Below are 21,631 nucleotides of genomic sequence, written 5' to 3' on the forward strand. Positions count from 1 at the left end.
TGTTGTGTGAAAACATATACTTCTTGAATTAGTTGGTCGACTTGATATTGCAGTTTACTAATCGTCACAGATTTAGTGACAATTCAATTTCCCCCAATGGTACATAGGCTAGATGATTTGTAAAATACAAATATGATAATACAGTTTCTGATTTCTTTTTTAGAAACGTAATTTGAAAGAATTTTCATGCATGCAAAAGATTTTAATCAGTAAATGACAAGTCTGATTAAAATGTGTGTCCCAAAGTTGTGTCCTAAAGACGTGTGTCCTAAAGACGTTTGTCCTAAAGACGTTTGTTGTCAATTTATTTATGTTTATTTTTTAGCATTCTAGCATAGTGGAAATATATGCAAATTACAGTCTTAAGTGGGGGCCCCCGAGTGGCCGAGTGGTCTAAAGCGGTCTCCGTTACGGATCACTGCCATCTTACCTCTGCCTGCGTGGGTTCGAGTCTCGGATTCAGTTAATGTGGGCATGCGAAAAAGCTTCCCAGTAGCTTCTCGTGGGTCGGTGGTTCTTTTCGGGGTTTTCCCGGATTCTTCCTTCACCATTAATACTGGCCGCCATGTATAGCCTATCGTGTGCTGAAAAATGGCGTTAAACCCTACAAAAACAACAACAACAGTCAAAAGTACGAGATGAATTCAAAAGGCATGTTTTTGATAGTAGTCTTCATTATGCAACTTTACATCTTAAATCAGCACTGCGTGTTACAACTTAAATGACAAATCAACGATACAAACATATTTACACGTTTGAACATTGACGGTGATTTCCATGTATATAATTTTATACTTATTGAAGTCGGTGTAATTTTACGGGACTTGGCTATCCGTGACTGCTTCACCGCGAACAAATAACGTGTACTTGAATTGGGAATATTTTGATTCATACCGTGCTGAGCATCCTTAGTAACGGACGCTGTATGTATATGCCTTAAGGAACATACTCCACAATTTTTTTTTACAAAACTTTACACTTTATTTTGGCATGTAAGCGTTAGACTTGAATTGATTACATGTATGATAAAAAAGACAATGTTTCAATAATCAATCGGGGGATGGAAAAGGATGGGGCAGCACAATTGCAAATAATTCAACTCGTCGTACAGACTTATTGACAAACGTATACGGTATATTCCTTTCTTTTCAAAGTCATTTCAAATGGCAGGAGCGGCTTGTCAACAATATTTATATTTAGAACGCAAAACTGATGTCGGTCGTAATCCTGACAATAGTCTCAGTATCACGTGCGAAGGTGTACCCGATTTTACGGTCCAGGCGAGGTAAGTTTTGATCGATGTAAAAGCATGATTGACTGTCTATCAGAGAGAGAGAGAGAGAGAGAAAGAACAGGTAGTTAGGTAGGGAAATACTGTAATAGATAGGCTTGTCAACTTTTATCACAGGTATCTATCTATATAATACTATAATAGACGTTGCGTGCTCAGAACCATTTTAAAATGTACAGCCATGGCATTACTAGCTATACACGTTATGGATAACATTTGAAAATGCATCTCAGTGGTATAACGAGACTGACGTGCCGTGGGTAACACTTGTAAATGCAGAGCAACGGTATAACGAGACTAACGTAGCGTGGGTACTTGTAAATGCAGAGCAACGGTATAACGAGACAGATATGCGGTGGGTAAATCTTGTAAATGCAGAGCAACGGTATAACTAGCGCTGGATATCTGATACATAACATTCTTAGATACAACGCTGTAGCATATACCGGCTGGTTATGTCATGGATAACATGCGTAAATGTACAGGCATGGTAACACCAGCTAGACTAAACATGAATATCATCTGCAGGTGACATGCATTGTAAAACCAGCTAGATATGTTATGGATACCATTTTTAACTGCACGGCTATGGTATCAGCAGTTGAACATGTATTTAACCGTATTGAACACGGGGTAATAATAGTTACGTTTTAGTTTACCGAGGTGTGTGCTATGTTATGGTCGCCTGAACTTGACATGCTGTATTGGGTTCCAAACGTTCATGCCCTGTGCAGTAGGTAGGCTGCCAACTAATATATTTATTAGCCCATGAAACTGGTATAAACTTACTCGGTGAAATTTCTTAGCTGCCATTGTTGACATGGATACATTTGTTTACAAATGGCGCTCATCTTGTGTCATAACCTCCCAAGGGCAAATAGGTAACACATAAATACTTCTGAATAATTGACGGATCAGTATTATATAATTAAAATCTATCGTTCGTTCTGGGGACAATGCAATAAAAACTATGCAATAACTCATTTCCTAAAATTGTTAAAATTGTTTCGTATGTTTATTTAATTAAAATCTATCATTCGTTTTGGGGACAATGCAATGAAAACCATGCAATAACTCATTTCCTAAAACGGTAAAATTGTTTCATATATTTGGATCACAGAAATAAAAAATTGCAGTTTTACTTTTGAAGCAGAGAGTGTCTACTTTTTTGTTTGACCATATGTATAAGTTACCTGATTATAATATCTTAAACATTGACCGATCATATTCCTAAAGTTTTGTCTATAAGGTAATAGTTTATACAATGTATCGACAGCTAGCACACATGATATATGAAGGTGTCAGTATAAAAATTATGCAGTATGGTGCCACTATTTTGCATTAATATTAATAATAGTCTAGCTGATGTTATTCATGTATCGATTTCGTCATTTTTGTCATCTAAATATAGCAGTGATATCCATACATTTACTGTAACTCGTATGTCCTCGTTATACAAGTCTTGTCACTCCTTGTGATCTTCGATATATTGATTGTTACCCCCTGCTGTAATTTAGCCAAATTCAGACTAAGACCAAACTATAGGAGGCACCGCGTCTTAGTTGGTAGAGTAGTGGACTATTGACCTGAGGGTTACGTGTTCGATAATAGCCTAAGCCAGCCTTGGTCAGCTGCCTCGGTGTGTCTTTGGGACGACACCTAGTTGTTTTTTCCTTGACATAATGTAGCCAATATAGTGTCAAAAGTGACCTTAAAGCACCCCCCTAATAGTATCACATTAAATTCCCAATATATATTGATACATATTTAATCTCTACTTTATCTAGCACTTTCAGTGTTTTTAAACATAACTATGAATTATGATATTCAGTCATACTGATAACTTTTAACTAATACTGGATACATCTAGCCTTGTAAAAACTGACAAATTGATGTGATCCAGTTATCTTAATACAGCATCGAACTAATATATATATATATATATATATATATATATATATATATATATATATATATATATATATATATATATATATATTACTAACTTTCAGAACGTACTTACATAAAACTAATTTTGAACTTTTCTATACAGTGTACATATTCATATCCCCCGTTTCAGAAAAAAAGAATAGAATTAGCAAGACCGTGTGAAGCAGCAAGGAAGGTAAAAATATCACTTCTGAGCTTTTTTTTTGGTTGAAAATAAAGCGTTGGACGAAAATAATAAAAATACAAGGTCAGTAATGTAAAACCGAAGCCTCTAATTGACGGACATTTTCTACAGCTGGGTTAGCATATTTTGTTACTTTATCTTTGTCGCTTGTGTTTTCAACTTTGTACGTGTGTTTGTTTACCCACCCGGACACTCATTGTTGGTCGTCACCCTACCTGCTGCTATCTCTCAACCAAAGTTTTTATCAAGACCAACACGATATCGCGACCGAGGATCATGTAAATTTATCGTGATAAATCCGTGTGGGGTAGCTTGCGAACGTCAAAAGAAGGTTCTAAACTTAATCATATCCATGTAGTCTGATGAATATTTCACAGAGAATGCGTATAAACTCACTTAAACACTACTAAAATATTACAGTTATTTCTGATCACGTTAGGTATTTTTGTATATCGCTGAGTAACCTAAATCACGTATATGTTTTGCGTCTGCCTCGAGAAAATATCCGACCTGGATTTGATTGTTCAGCATAACATCATCGTATACTACGAGATTATTAATAAATCCATCGAAGTCATCTCTAGATGGGGCTTCATCAATATCGGTGATAAAATCAATAATATCATTGCCGTCCTCGTCAAACAATTTTGCGTTTTAATTAAAACCTTTAAGCACATCGTAGCATCTCTGATCATCGGCGGATGGTGCCACTAAATATAACTTATCCCAACTGAGCCATGTCATTATCAGATTAAGCAACAATTGCGTCTTACCAGACCCAGATGGGCCTATGATAATTGCTCGGATAGAATTTGGTAGTGCTGGTTGATACTTGAATGTCCCTGGCTTTCGCGTCGCTGAAAAATCATTGTTATCCATATTGTACAAATACTGTGGATTTATATTGTGTTCGATGCAACGCATCTACCCTCACCAGTGGATTAACAACAATAATAACAAAAATTAAAAAGCATGCGCTAACAGGTAAGTGTGTGAAAGGTGGTACAAAATACAAATTAATCTCCTTCGACAAGTCACGGAAAACATGTGGTGATATAGCTGCTTCATTAGGAAAATTACCAGGACCTCTATGGGCTAAGTATCTAGGAGAAAAACATCCTCCTGGATATAATTATTGTGGTCCTGGAACCCGACTTGATATCCGACTTGACGAAGACATGTCAAGTTGATTGACTCGTCAAATTCAAGATAAAGAAAGTTCTCAGAGAAAAACCTGTTGGCTTCCTAGTAAAATCCGCGATGAAAGGTAATCTAGTATTAGGGGCCGGTAATTAATCAACCCTTTATTATAATTAAAGTGGAATCGATTTCTTATAGCCAAAGAGGATATTGGAGGTGTAGAGCAGAGATTAGTAAACTCGCTGATGCAGCAAATATCACACATTCTGTTGCTACGAATTGGTAAGCACGGCAGGCAATATGACAAATTTGACTACCACCACCTAAACAAATTCAGTACGCACATTTTGATATCAGCGCTCCTAATGATGTTAATCAGGCAGATATTTGGTTTTTGCCACACAATACTGTTAAAACACGTAGACATCAATCGCTAACATACATATATGCGTTAACTGTCGTTGACATTGCAAGTAGATATAAAGAAGCAGAACCTCTATCAACTGAAACAGCAACTGAAGTTGCATCTGCTCTTGAACGAATTTATCAACGAGGACCCTTGCGATGGCCACAGTTACTACAGGTTGATCCTGACATGGATTTGCTTAGTGCAGTATCATCACTGATGAAAAAACATAACGTCAGAATCAGACGAAGACATACCGTAATTCACCGTGATGAGGCAATCGTTGAGCGATTTATTCGAACACTTGTTGTGCGGTTATTTTGATATCAATATGCTAAGAAAATATCCACAGACCTTAAGTCCGGGGATAACCTACTAATGTGATCACAAAAAACATATACCACTACAACGACATGACTCCTTCTCAAAACAACCAGTATTAGGTAATGTGACTGTAAGATATTTATATGAACCTGGTGAATTTGAATGGGGTAAAAATGAGCAACTGATCCTATTTGGAGTGTGACGACGCATACAGTTTCCAGCGTGGTAAAATTCACGGGTAGACCTGCAATCTACAGACTACATTCAGCTGTTCCTCAACGTGGATTTGTACGTGAACAAGTACAAGTAATTCCTGAAGACACATAATTACCACCATCTTCACTTTTGTAAACTGACGCTTCGACGTCGATTACGTTCAAGAAAGGTCATCATCACATTTTCGCATGTGTGACCAAGACTAGTATTAATTATATCTACGATAAACTGTCTTGGATTATTATTTGAATGCTGCCACAACTTTACTGTGTTACAGCACGCACGTTGGTTATTCTATCGTTGTTTTAAGATCATGATAAGTTCAGCGTCGAGATCAAAGTCACACTTATTTTTGTTGTCACACTGTTTATAACTAATTTCTTTTTTTGCTACATCATCGGTGATTTCCTTGAGTTTGATTATTATTTTCTGAAAAGTCTATGATAACCCTCCTCAGTTGAGTTATTCTTCTGACTCGAGACACCGAGATAAACTAAATTTAACCATTCAGTACGATCATCAGCAATCCAATCATTAGTATTCGAAATAGTTAATCCTTGTGACGAATAAATCGTTATAGTATATCATAGCGTCCATTGTTTTTTTTTTTTTGTTTTTTTTTCAACCGTTAACGCGCTCTCAACAACACTCCCAGGAACTAAAACAATATCGTTTAACACAAGATTTTGTTTAGTGCTACAACCTGGAATTTCAACGTCGATATTTTCCCGTCGAGTGTCTGCTGGGCGATAACATAATAGTACGGATAGATTTGAAAATGTTACTTGATGTAACGGAAATAAAAGTTGTTATAGTGTATCGCGAACTATCTTTCTACTTGCAACTATCAAATCATCTGGTCTCCATACATTGCAAAAATCATTCATAAGAGTTCCTAAAATTATCCCACGCATTATTTTACACTAAACTTTATTTGATTGTAGTCTGATTAATTTCTTAAGCTCTCTTAATTCTGGAGCAAGGGCCTTATGATCATCAGTTATCTCCTGATAAAAATCCACAAACTTTTCTTAGCCATTCATGCGGAGACAATCCAACAAAAGATGGCGGTTGACCATGATCACCCCACATTATCAAAGCAGTGTTTTTGTCAATATCAAATCAAGAAATATTTTTCATGTCTTTCAGCGACACTATACATATTTTATTCCCAGATAATAATCTTTGGAATATAATTTTCACACATTCATTCAAGAGTCCATGTATCTCTCTTCCAATGGAAGAAACTGTGATAAGTATAAGATTTAAATCCTCGTCCATTCATTTCTCTGATGAGTATATGTGTAGGGGTTACCACAAATTTATCAAGTCCACGAAATAATTCGATCACACGTGTTGTTTTACCAGAACTACCCGATCCACTAAGATAAACAGTCTTATGTCTGGTCAAAGGATGACATACTGATTGTGCTTATGATAATTCTGATATTTGATTATTTTTTAAATAAATATCTTTGATTTCAACGTCTGCGTATTCAGAATAATTAAGTATATTTTCTTGTTTTATTCTCCATTCGCCCCATGATGCATCAGCCCCAATATATAGTTGTTTTAGCGATCATATATTTTTTATTGATATAAAATGAATCTGTAACGACTCCAACAGCAGCATCAGGAAATTTTTTATCATCAATAATACATTTATCGAAACGTACGCGAGCATCGAAGATTTTACATGAGTAAACTGGGGTGACTCACCATCAGTGTAACCCACAATTGTACCTAATTTAGTTCCATCCGATAAATTAACATTACTTCGACTTATAATTGTGTTTCTCTCTGTTGTATCATTAGTTATAAAATCGAGTTCAGCATCATCTATAATTAATCTTGTACAATGTCGTTTATGATCATATGATTCTTCCTCCTTAAATTTACCAATAATTTATCTGCCAAGATCTTTTGCGATTTTATTCTTAAAATCAGTTTTATCAGGATTTTCATCATTATAATATTTCTTTTGTTGTGGTAACCAAACTTGTTTATGCGGACGATATGGTATAATTGCTTCTCTTACAACCAACGATATCAATCTTTTTACATCAAGCATATATCGTAATAAAGCTATTGGAGCCCAGCCGCGTTGATTAAAATGTTTTCCAAATCAAACAGCGACAATCGGACGAAGACCTTCGGCAAACTTAAATGATGTGATTCGTGCAAATATAACTTTATCAAAATCTAGTAGAGGTCAGTTTATCAAATCTCTGGTCATTTAGTGTGTTGGATGTCCAAATCTCTTAAAATAAGCAGAACACTCTCCCATTCCAAGAACATTTCCAGAGTAACATGTAACCATATCAACTGAGATAATATCTTTATAATCATATCTGGTATTCCACAATCCGCGCTGTCCGTATTCGACACAAATTTATATTATATCAAGCCGAGTGCGTTTCCATTAATTTTTCTCTCTAGAAAAATGAGCCGCGATTGATGTAATCGTTGAACCATTAATGAGCAACTTTTCATGATCGTTGGTGCATTATGACGCAAGATCTTTCATTTTTGAATGAAGAAATTCTGTTCGATATATTTCACCATTACGTCTTAAAAACTAATCAAATTTATTTTTCTTCGATACAGATAATTTCATCAGGTTTAATTAATTCGTCGTAATCTTCTTCACAACTTTGAAATATCCACACCCACACAGGATCATAGTTACTTATTTCGTTAACAAAGTCAATTTTATATCCTTGGTAAAATCTGACGTTCCTATCTCTTGAAAATATTGTTATAACAAAAGTCCGAGCATGCGCACTATGATCAACGATAGTTACCGGAGTTCCTTTCGATAAATATTTTGACTCGCATGATACTTCTCTTGTTATTGTTTTTACCATTATTGGGATTTTTTTTCTTCTTCTAACTTATCAACATCATTCATTGTAGCTCCTTTATCTTTGACTGAATTATTCCATTTGTTAATTTTTTCATGTCTTAGATCTGATAGTTTATTTCAATGTGTTGTAAAATGTTCCATTACTCGTTCGGCTACACAATTCATTTTTGAAAATGTCATTGGTTTGAGATCGTCAATGCTAGGTTTGCCATTCAGCGGTATATATTGCATAAATAACTGCAGTCACTGGATACGCTCATTCATAATACAGATTATCAATACCATGTCAACTTTCCTGGTTTGGAATTTTTATTTGAGGTAACAATATTTCCAGTGTGATGTAATCGAACAGTGTCAACTTGTCACGGATAATCCAAGTATCGTTTACTTCGGCGGTATCCACCGATACAAAATAAACTTTACTCTAAATAATATCTCTGATTCTTGAGATAATTAATAATCGTCGCCGCCCGTTGGTCATTCGTTGTATCATCAACAACACCTACGGTGTCGCGCATCTATTGTTTGTGTATTTTGAGTACAATACTGATAGGACTAAAATACAATCAGGGCTATCCTGCATATCTATTTATATTTGTGTAGTAGAGACGGACAATCAACAGTCCAAGACCAAGAAAATGGTAGCTCTATGCGGACAGCAAAAGTCGTAATTGTTTCGTTTTAAGGTCTCAGTGCAACCTTACTCTACAATGATACTTTGAATACACGTTTGATCATAAGAAGAAAAGGAAAACATGTGCACATTCTGCTGAAACTTCTTCGTAGAGAAGAGAAAAACTGAGCTTGTAACTATCTTCCTTATACATTACTGATATCTTCAAAATTGCATGCATCAACAGGCTAAATTTTATTTTGTCCATGATGTTGTTGGTGAGAAGTAGCTGACAAATCGATGCGGCTTCATTAATGACTCAGTATGCGATATTGGCTGCACGAATTGATCCCATGAGTGATTCGAATCAATGGTTAGGATCACACAGTCCAATAAAACCTTCACCTTGCTTTGGTTGTTGCTCCGATATGGGTGCAACAAACATATGGGGTACACGTACAACATGTCTTTATTGTAATTGTTGCTCCTGTCCTTGGTATGTGCAACGGGTCTTTGGATTACACGTTCAGTATGTGTTTTTGTAATACCTGTTCTAGCGTGGGTGCAGCAGGTCTTTGGGTTATTCGTGTTGCGCGTTTTTGTTGTTCCTTATGTTTACGTTTTTAAGTTTTGTCTTAATTTCACATTCTATTTCTTTCTATCTAAAATATTAAAGGTGGTAGTCAGGGTCTCCAGAAAAGTTGTCGTTATTTTGGTTGTAATTGTATCACTGGATGAGGTACGTTCAATTCCATAAATTCTGCTCCTAAAATATCAGCTTCTTGAGTACTACCATTTATCAATAAATTACGCGTTTGTGCAATAATGGTTCCACCGAATACCGGTAGCTTGTTTTCGTCCAGTAAACTCCATGAATACCATTTAACTCCATTCCTTAGCCATGTGCTTTTCATGTGTCTTTGATTGCATTTATTTTTTTCAGTCGCCGGGTGTGTTAAGAGCGACATGTATATGATTTTCGAAAATCCCCTCACGAGCTGTTTCGTTAAAGAATTGAACCTGTGTTTGCACCTGTGAACTGTACTAGGCTGGTATGTCTGGTATTCTTGCATCTCTAACATCTTGATCAAGTTCACGGGTGCCTTTTGCAACCAGACCAACGGCTTCTCCGCTTTTTTTCAACGTTTTCCTTTACTTCCTCGATCGTTACCTGCAAGAATGTTATAGTCTCTGCAGTTATTCTTGCTACTTTCTTGAAATCCTTGATACGTTTAACTATTTGTGAATAGGACCAGGTTCTAATTCTGTTCCCGTTAGCGCTGACATCTCTTCCAATATTTCTTTTGTAGCCTTTTATATTATACTAAATACGTTCGGTAGTTTGCCTTGTTGGCTTAATAAGCGATGAAAATGTTTGTTCAAAGCCCACGTTGATGCCTTTTCGTGCAATGTGTAGCTACTGCAACATATATCGGACACCGTTTAGACCTGCAATACTATTACAAATCTATTCATGCCGTTCAAGAGCGGATTTACGGCCTCGCCGTTCATACATCTTAAGAATACCACTGGCAGACATTTTATACACTTGTCATGATTGGTAACTGTTTTATCAGAAACATTTGTGTGCAGACCAGCTCGGTATTTACCCCCGCGAATGCAAGTGCCGGTTGAATCAATGGTGAGAAATCTACAAAGGTCCTTATTGATCCGCACAAATATTTAATGGAATTCACCCCATATTTGGTCAGCGGCACACTAAGTCTGGTGGATGTTTCCAATGCCACAAAATAGCAAGAACATGTTACAGTTGTCACTTTAGGCACATATGTGTGTCGTTGAGTAAAACTGAACACGGCTTTTTGTGGACGTCGTGAGAAACATTACACAGATCCGCCAGTATCCTATCTGTTCGTTTCTACCGTTGATGTTACATAATATTGCAGTTTTATGCTTTGTGTACCGTCTGCTACTTCATAACACTTATAGCCTTAATCTATGTACTACATAGAGTTAGTCGATTAGTAAATCCAACCCAAAACTTCGTACGACGATGACGGCGCTGTTGGCGAACTTTGTATCGAGGAATTAATGCTAAACGGGTTGGCAGTCAAACAAAATTCACCACGATGGCTCGTACCAAACCAGACGAAAACGTCTGAATGTCGGTTCAGTGTGACCGCCAGACTCGCCTGGTAGCTTCATGAGCGGCGAAAGCATATATCTGCAGAACTCAAGCCGAGGAGCGATGAACAGGTTTCAAAACAACCATTCCATATACATCTTACCCGAATAACCGCTTCTCTGAAGGCATCTGTGCTTAGCTTTTACACGGCAGTTGTGAGTCCCGTTTTGCCCTTAGACAACCGCGAGTACCTTGTTAGGGATTTAATATATGATCCAATAATCCAAGTAGCAGCGGAAGGGGGGGGGGGCGGAACAGACTCTAATTGGTTCACCTGTGTTTTCGCAAATTAAGACCTCCTGGGGGATCGCAAAAATCGTAAAAAAATGCGATACTCCGCGTAAGACAACTCCGTCGATGACAAATTGGCTTACTTGTTAACGCTGATAGTTTTTTTTTCTTCCATGCGATTTAAGGAAATATGCGATAAAGTCGGTGACGAGTTGAGAGAGTCGCCCCCCCCCCCCCGCTGCTCAATTAAATTTTTTTATCTAACCCGATTCGATACCGTGTTCGAGGATCATGTAAGTTTATTGTTACAAATCCGTGCCGGTTTATTTTAGCATGACTGAAGAAATTTTTAAATTTATTTATATTCATATCACCGCTACACCAAGTTTGATGAATATTTCTCAGTGTATGAGTATCAACTCCGTTAAAGACAGCAAGAATATTACAGTTATCCCCGATCACTTTTGGTATTTGTGTGTATCGTTGAGTTACATAAATGATATCTGTGTTTTTATGTCCACCTCTGGAAAATATCCGAGCAGGATTTGATTGTTTATCCAGCATAATATCATCGTACACAACTAAATTATTAATTGACCCATCAATATCATCAATACTTGGTGCTTCATTAATGTCAGTTATAAATTCAACAACATCATCTCCACTCTCATTTAACAATTTTGCGCTTTCATTATAATCTTTTATTACATCATAACAGCGCTGATCGTCCACAGATGGAGCTACCAAATACAACTTATCCCATTTCATCCATTTCATTATTAAATTAAGTAACAACTGCGTTTTCCCACTTCCAGATGGGCCTATAATAATCATTCGAATAGAATTTGGTAACGCTGCGTGATGCTTAACTGGTTCTCGTCGTTTTTTTGCAGAAAAGTCGGTGATTTCCATTAGAAAATATGTAAAAAGAATATGGATTTATATTGTGTTAAATGCAGGGCGCGCACGCCAACAAGTGATCTAACAACCATTACAACAAAAAATAATAGATCTGCAGTTACGGGCAAGTGTGAGCGATGCGGTACAAAGAAATTTAAATTTATCTCTACTGGCAAGTCAGGTGAAAAACCAAAACCAAAGTCAAAGTCAAAGTCAAAACCAAGGTCAAAGTCGAAGTCAAAACCAAAACCAAGGTCAAAACCAAGGTCAGGTAAAAAAAAAAGCAACACGGAGGTGATATTGCAGCAAAATCAACAAAACTACCCGGTACTCCGTGGGCTAAATACCCAGGAGAAAAACATCTTCCAGGATATAGTTACTGTGGTCCAGGAACCCGACTTGATATCAGACTTGGTGACCAAGATCAGCCAAAACCCGGAGAAGAACCAATAAATGCTATCAATAAAGCGTGTCATGTGCATGATGTAGCTTATAAAAGTAAAAATCTACAAGATAGGCATCTAGGAGATGTGAAATTAATTCACGCGTTAAATTCCATAACTGATAAATATTTCAAGGAAAAATTAGCTAGTTGGTTAATAAAATCCGCGATGAAAGGTAAATTAGCGCTAGGTGCTGGTAATTAATTATAATGGAGTCGATTTATTATTCCCCAAAAAGGATATTGGAGGGGTAGCGGAGCAATCAGCAAGCTCGCTGAAGCAGCAAAAGTTACGCGCGATACTGCTAAAAATTGGTTATCCAAACAGGCAATATGGCAAATTTACCAACCACCGCCTAAACAAATTCACTTTCCGCATTTCAATGTCAATGTGCCAAATGAAGTTCACCAGGCTGATATATTATTTCTGCCACATGATACCATTAAAATCCGAAGACGTCAAAACACATACAAGTACGCGTTAACTGTAGTTGATGTTGCAAGTAGATACAAAGATGCGGAACCGTTAACGACTAAAACAGCATCAGAAGTAGCCAGTGCTTTTGAACGAATTTATCAACGAGGTGGTCTACGATGGCCAAATCTATTACAAGTTGATCCTGGCAAAGAATTTCAGGGTGCAGTATCATCGTTGATGAAACAACATAACGTTACCATCAGACGAGGGCATACTGAAATTCATCGTGATCAGGCAATTGTTGAGCGATTTAATCGAACTCTTGCTGAGCGGTTATTTGGATATCAATACGCGAAGGAATTCATTCAAGATAAAAGATCGCGTGAATGGGTCGCAAGATTACCAGGCGTGATAGCTGCATTAAATAACGAGATTACTCGAACAACCAATATGAAACCTATTAATGCAATATCCAAAAAACATATACCCGTACGACGTGATTCTTCATCACAGCTAATACTGGGTGATGTCACTGTGAGATATTTATATGAACCAGGTGAACTTGAAGGTGGTAAAAAAAAGAGCGACTGATCCTATTTGGAGTATTACCACACACAAGATATCTAATATAACTAGATCTACTGGTAGACCAGCAATCTACAGACTGGATTCAACTGCTCCTCAACGTGGATTTACACATGAACAATTACAAGTAATTCCCGAGGATACACAATTACCAAGCAAATCACTTAACAAGCACCACGACTTCGATTACACTCAAGACAGGTCAGCATATTATTTTCTCGTGTATGACCAAGACGAATATCTTTTCTATCTGCAGTGAATTGTTTTGGGTGTTTACTCGAATACTGCCACAACATCATACAATTACAGCTTGCACAGTTATTATTCTGCTGTTGCTTCAGTGTCATGATAAATTCAACATTAAGGTCAAAATCACGATTATTTTTTTTTGTCACTCTGTTTGTAACCGGCTAATTATTTTCTTATTATATGACTGTTGTTTTCATTATTAATTTCATCAGCCATTGACTCATCCAGGACAATCCTTCGTAGTTGAGATATTCTTCTGACTCTAGATACAGCCAGGTAAACTAAGTTTGACCACTCGATTCGATCATCAATAATCCAAGCAACTGTATCAGAGATAGTTAGTCCTTGAGATGAATGTATCGTCATTGCGTATCCTAGCGTCCACGGGGATTTGTTCATTTTTAGTGCATCTTCAACAACATTGACATCAACTGCAACAATATCATTCAGCACAAGATTCTGCTTTGCCCCTGACTGTCCTGGTATATCAACGTCAATATTCTGTAACCGGGTATCAGCTGGTCTATAACACAATGGCACTGGCAGTGTTGGAAATTTCTCTTTGTGTAATTGAAATAACTGCCGTTGAAATGTGTCTCTGACTATCTTTCTACTTGCCACAATCAAATCGTTTGGTCTCCACCTTTTCCAAAAGTTGTTCAAAGAAGTTTCTGAAATCACCTCGCGCATAATTTCGCACTGAATTGTATTCGGTTGCAGTCTGATTAATTTCTTAAATTCCTTTAACGTTGCATCAAGAGATCTATGATCATCAGTCACTACTTCGTAATAATCAACAAAATTCTTCAACCAATCGTGTGGAGATGGTCCAAGAAACGGAGGTGGCTGACCGTGATCACCGCACATAACCACAGCTGTATTTTTCAATAACAACCAATCGAGAAATGTTTTTAATGTTTCTAACGGCACTGTGCACACTTCATCCCAGATAATAACTTTTGGAATATATTTCCACCCCACCCCCCCATTCGATCTGGAGTCCACACACCGCCGCTGTATTTGCAAAAGACTGTGATAAGTACTAGAATTGACTCCTCGTTGTTTCATCTCCCGCGCGAGCCTGTGTGTTGGTGTTAGTACGATTATATCCGATTTTCCACGAAATAATTCGATTACTAGAGTTGTCTTACCAGATCCCCCACCCCGTTCAAATAAACGGTTTTATGTCTGGATACTGGATCATACACAGATGGTGCACTCGACATTTCTGATAATTCTGATTAACAATAACTATCTTTAACCGCAATATCAGCGGATTCACAATAACAATGTAGCATTTCTTTTTTTATTCTCCACGAACTCCATGATTCGTCATTGCTTGTGAAACGAATCAGTAATTCTGAATATTTTTTATCGATATAAAATGAATCCGTAGCAACTCTAACTGCAGTGTCAGGAAATCTATTTATCATCGATAGTAAATTTATAGAAACATAAGCTAACATCGAAGATCTTAAATGGGTGTACTGAGGCGATTCTCCCTCGATGTAACTAACAATTGTGCCCAATTTTGTTCTGTCGGACAAGTAAGCATCTTCCCGATTACAAAATATATCTCTCGCAGTGGCATCATTAATTATAAAATCCAATTCAGCAGCATCCATAACCAGTCGTGAGTGATGTCGTTTATGATGATATGCACCACCTTGAGTAAATTTACCGATTATTCTTCTACCGAGATCTTTTGCTGTTTTTTTTACTGTTGCTAAATTTAATCTTAAGAATATTAACAATGACATCCGCGGACAAATCTGGATATTCTCGTGCACATTCTTCGAGACTGATACACTCCGATGTTGGTAACCAAACCGAAGTTTGTTTTCGGTATGATATAATTGCTTCACTGACCGTCAACGATATCAGTATTCTTTTGTCAAGCATATATCGTAATAACACTATTGGCGCCCAACGTTTCTCCGAAAAATGTCTGTCAAACCAAACATAACAGCACGGATGAAGATTCATAGTGAATTCAAACGACGTTACACGAGCAAATCCTGTCAAATCAAAATCAGGTAATGGACCATTAATTGATACTCTTACCATCTCATGACAAGGATGATCAAATCTCGCAAAATATCCGGCACACTCGCCCTTCCCAAGAAAACTTCCAGGATAACACGCGGTCATGTTTACGGAAATCATCTCGATGATATTATACTCGTTGTTCCACAAACCGCCTTGTCCGTATTCGATGCAACTATTCTGGACATCTTCAAGGAACTCTGCGTGTGTTGGTCTCCATGAATTTGTTTCTCTCGCGGTATGGGCAGCAATTGACGGGACTGTAAAACAATTAGTTAATAACTGCTCAGTGTTTTCTGAATATCTCTGTGTGAGTTTTCTCATTTCTTCGTGGAGAGATTCTTTACGATATAATTTACTGTTAGGTCTTACAAATTGATCATACTCGCCTTCTTCGGAACTTTTAAACAACCACACTGACACAGGGTCGTTTTTGCTTATTCGGCTAATAGCATCAAATATTCCATTCCAAAAACTCTCTGACGAGTAATATCTCACAACACGATTTCATGGAAATATTGTGACTGCATTGGTCCAAGCGTGAGAGTTATGGTCAATAATTTCAATTGACGCTCCTCTTGATTTACTATCTGATTTATATAAAACCTCTCCCGTTAATGTTTTTACTATCATTGGAAAATTAAATTTACTCGATAATTTGCAACATCGCTTATTGAAGCTCCTGTATCCTTAACCGATTCAGCCCATTTGTTTATTTTTTCACGTCGCAGATCAGTTAAACCGTTTCCACGCTTCGCATTTTTAAAATGTTCTATTACTCGCTCGGCCACACAATTTAGCCTTGACAAAGTCAAGGATGAAAATCTCATCCGGGTAAGTTTATTAATGTTGGGATTTTTTATCGGATAAATTCCATAAATGACCGCTGTTACAGGATACGCTCGAGCGTAATATGGTTTGTCAATCCCAGTCAGCATTCCTGGTTTGGAATCTTTACTTAACAGAGCGGTTTTTCCATCAGCAAGAACAGGGTCACGTTTGTCACGAATAATCTAAGTATCATCATCCGAGCGCACAAAAACTTTACTCTGAAAAAAATGTTTCTGATTGAGGTAATCGATAATTATTTTCGCTCGTGTATCATTCATTGTAGCGTCCTTAACATCGTCGACATTGATAGAGTCAGTGTCAGGTACAATTTTGAATGTGGACCACACGTGAGATGCTCCATCATTACGAAATTCGTTTTTGGCATCTCTTATAATATCAAACAGATCAGTTAAGGCTCGTCTTCGCGAATCAGGGGTTAGTCTGTCAAGACCAAATCTAGAAGCCTTTCTGGGTTTGATTGCAGATAATCTCTCAAACTCTTCCATACTATATTTAAGGCAAAAATTTAAATAAGAAATATATATATATATATATATATATATATATATATATATATATATATATATATATATATATATATATATATATATATATATATATATATATAATGAACCATTGCAGGTGGTTGAAGGTAGGATCTGTGACCGTTTGTAACAAATCATGCAAACCTGCGCAGAACATTCCCAAAGTATCCGGAGAGGTGGTTCAGGACCAATACCATGTCTGCAATGTGGTGTTGGGTCAGAGGTAAAACACAATTATGCGCAAATTGTGGGGGTAAGCGATACCGCGAGCTTAAGCGATATTATAACAAAAAAAAATAATCACGACGCTTTGAGATGTAAGCGCGATTATATAACTAAGTTTTCAGACAAATATAAATTAGACAAATGACATTATTATAATGAACCAAGAATTTGTCCGACACCCCATCATCAAGAATTACGAATCGTTATGGCACAATTAGGCATTGCAGGTTGAAAAAAATAGTTGGTTTTGTTACTAATGTTGGTTATCTAATGTTTGGTGCAGCGAAAAAAATATCTCAGTCATCGTTTCGTGTTTGAGGTATTTAATGGAGTGATCGAAGAACGTCTTGTAATCGATCATATAGATAATAATAAACTTAACAATAAATTATCCAATCTGAGAATCGTCACACAAAGCGAGAATTCTGCACGAGGGGGTACTGGTAAATTTAAAAAAAAAAAAGAGTTGTAAGATCTCTCAACATAAGCACAGGTGAAGAAAAAATATTTCATTCAATGTATGCAGCTAGCAAGTATTTTGATATTCATTCGCGTTCAGTCCAACGTGTTGCAGATGAGTTAATCAAATCAACGTTTTCATACCGGTTTGATAGCTGGATTTCATTTCGTTATGTAGATGCAGATAACCGAGACAACTCTGCAGCGGCTGTGTAAAAGTGAATGACGCAGTTATCCCAAGTCAAGGTCATTACCTGTAAATCTAGCGAGCAGAACTATATATAGTTTTTTTTGCACAGCTAATTGTAGCAGCAGTCTATTTTCACCTTGCGTTTGTCAATCCAGGTAAATGTTTCAGGTGATTGCACAACACCTGTAAAGGTAATATCCAGCGGCGGGCAGAACTGTATACGGCTATTTGTAATTGTCTTATTGCATACACACTAGCGGCAGTCTTTTATCACTTCCGCGTTTGATTGTCAGTACAAGTAAATGTTATTTTCACAAAATCAGAACTTAAAATCGTTCAGAACTTGAAATCGTTCAGAATTTAAAATCTAGTTCAGAACTTAAAATCTAGTTCAGAACTTAAAATCTAGCTCAGAACAGAATTCAGCTGCCAAGCTCTATCAAGTTACCTATATGATGTTTTTTTAAATCTTATATCTTCAGATTGCGTTCGGTGGCACAGTGGTTAGCTCAGCTGACTTTCGTCCCTGTGACTTATCACTGTCTTCAGATCGAATCTCGCCACGGACATATGTCGACGGTACCGATTATTATGGTTTTTATAAGGTTGGGGGGCTCCAGCAAGGCCCCTCATGTACATATCCTCCTCCACGTTAAATCGTGGGGTGACGTTTTTGACCCCGGGATTTAATTCACGGGGACGGGTATCTACATGAAAACACACACAGCCTTCTGAATACTCTAACATTTCGCCTCGCTTTCGCTTAGGGAATTCGCTGGAGGTATGTCTGTGAATAACGCCCCCCAAAAAATAAACAGTTGCCTTGGATGCAGAAAGCTCTACGTCACATGGATCCCACTAAAACAAAACATTCAGAAAGAATACGGCCAAAAAGAAACGGTCACGAAGAGATGCCGAGAATCGACAAGAAACGATCTGTAAGACAAAATCTTGAGACAAAAGTCTGAAAGGACCTTCGTGGAGATACACAGGCCAGTGCAGAACCATAATTGATAACCGCTCATCAAGAAACTGTTTATTTTTTCTTTTAAATTTATAATTATATAAATATAAACTACGAAAATATCAATGAAGTAATTGCTGCTATTAAAAAATTACAAGAAAATAAAATTAATATATCTGATGACTTAAATCCTGAAAAAATCATGTCTGATTCTGAAGCGCTATATGAGGCTACATTGGAAGATTGGTATATTTTACCTGCTCAGTATAAATTTATAAAATAAATCCAGACAGCGTTGTATAAATCACTGGCCACAATACAAGAACAGCAACTATATGAATTTGTCTCTCTGTCCCGTGCAATAGAAAAAACCAGGTTAGTGTTATCCCAAGAGTATGAACACAGAAAGGTAATCGGTACGCGTGTAAGACAGTTGAAAAAAATTATGTCAGATCGTGAGTTAAGCTCCCTTGATGAAATCATGGATGAAATTACTGGGAAATGAAGTCAGGTACGTGGAAATGAAATCGAAAGTAGAAGTCTCGCACTGACAGAAAAAAAAATATTTTACCCGCATTTTTTTTACCCACATTAATCTGACCTGCATCAATCAATCCGATAGGTTATTTTCACTTGTATCTTCTGCATCTGGATCTGGATCAATTTGATCCACAGGGTTAAATAGTATTTCCTTAAGCTGACTAAGTGTAATGCACGAATGCGCGTAATTTAAAATCTGATCTCTGTCACATGTGATCATACAAATACGTTTTTGCTGCAGTTCATCTAACTGTCCCTGCGTTAATAAAAAGTCTTCATTACCGAATAAATCAATAACCAAATCAGCTGTGCTGACCGGGGACTGCACAAACACCTCCTTGATGTGTTTTTCAAGCCCTTGCTTGTCGTGAATAGAAACTTTCACATGCTGGTCATATATGATACTCGTTTGATTAATTAGAAATCAAAGTCTGTCAGGAATAAAATTTTTTTTTACTGAATTTATGCATGATTCTGAAAGTATATTAACCCTGCGGAATTGAGGAATTTGACAGTTTTTCAGTAAAAGTTCCCTGTCAGATAATCAATATTGTATAAGAAATTTTATGTTTCATGGAAAATTGTTGATTTTTCATGACCATGCTGGAGTAATTGCCTTTCGGAATCAGTAAAATGGATGATTTTCATGACCATGCTGGGGTAATTGCCTTTCGGAATCAGTAAAATGGATGATTTTGTTGACCATGCTGGGGTAATTGCCTTTCGGAATCAGTAAAATAGATGATTTTTCAGTAAAAAATCCCTGTCAGATAATCAATATTATCAAAATTTTATTATTATAAGAAATTTTATGTTTCATGGAAAATTGTTGATTTTTCATGAGCATGCTGGGGTAATTGCCCTCGGAATCAGTAAAACGGATGATTTTCATGACCCTGCAGGGGTAATTGCCTTTCGGAATTGAGAAAATTGACAATTTTTCAGTAAAAAATAAATTTCTTATAATTCTGAACACCCTGACTGTCAAAGATTGAAAATCTCTAGGATAAAAGTCTTAAGACGAAATCTCTAGGATTTCACAAGCAAATTAATATGCAGAGTTTCGTGTCTTAAATCCAGAAGGTGGTTAGATTGGTCTGTTAGTTTGAAATTTATTCTTGATAACAGTGGATTATAACACTGCAGATAAACCTGATTGATCGGCTCTTGCACAATCAGATATCCAGGTGGTTCTTTCGGGGTGAATGAAAGAGAACAAATCCTTGCTGGGCTTGATTTGATACTGTTGTGTTTGTGCTGTAGCTGCCATCGATGACATCACACACAAGATTGACCGCGACCACTTCGGTTATATTTACGATGCCCGGAGATACATGCCTGCCTGTCCCTTCCGAGTCATTATTGTGCCTGAGAATAGTTGCTGGTGGTAGTGTTTTTCTCCACGCAGCGAGTATGTCGGGAAAATATTCATCAATGAAAATTCGTTAACTGATTTTCTTAACTCGGCTGCATTATACCCGGGAAATTTAAAATTCGGCAGTGTAGCTTCTGTCAGCGAGTATGCAGTTAAAAATTGTTGTTTAGAACCGGTTTTATCGTTAATTGTTGCCTGAATTACTCGTTGGTTAATATATTCCATGTCGGATACGAGTTGATTTAATATTTCGATTCGTGAAATGATTTCGCTGCGTGAATCAGTTATATCAAAGAGATGTTCCTGGAAACTTTGCCGTAGTCGCTCTAGTTGTGTTGTATGTAATTGATTAACGACTGTAAAGTGCCTAGGAATATCATTTTGATGAAAATATAAAGATACAGTTATACTTCCGTCTGGGTTTATGATCTCTTGTTTTAAGGGAAATTCCCAAATGAAAAACTCATTAACGAATTCAAAATTACTACCCAACGT

The 21,631-nt window shown here is 37.0% G+C and overlaps 1 protein-coding gene across 1 annotated transcript in view; it reads left to right on the top strand.

The window, feature by feature from the left end:
* The first annotated feature begins 1,149 nt into the window (after positions 1-1,149).
* LOC149783551 (uncharacterized) overlaps positions 1,150-21,631 on the top strand; it is a 73,789-nt gene continuing 53,307 nt past the window's right edge. The window contains exon 1 of the mRNA XM_089931818.1: positions 1,150-1,285. Within this exon, the coding sequence (XP_089787944.1) occupies positions 1,213-1,285 (73 nt within the window). The 5' untranslated portion in view covers positions 1,150-1,212. The remainder of the gene's footprint in view (positions 1,286-21,631) is intronic.

Source organism: Sinohyriopsis cumingii, chromosome 14 (assembly GCF_028554795.1).
Source record: "Sinohyriopsis cumingii isolate HCF-2022 chromosome 14, ASM2855479v2, whole genome shotgun sequence".
Classification (NCBI taxonomy): domain Eukaryota; kingdom Metazoa; phylum Mollusca; class Bivalvia; order Unionida; family Unionidae; genus Sinohyriopsis; species Sinohyriopsis cumingii.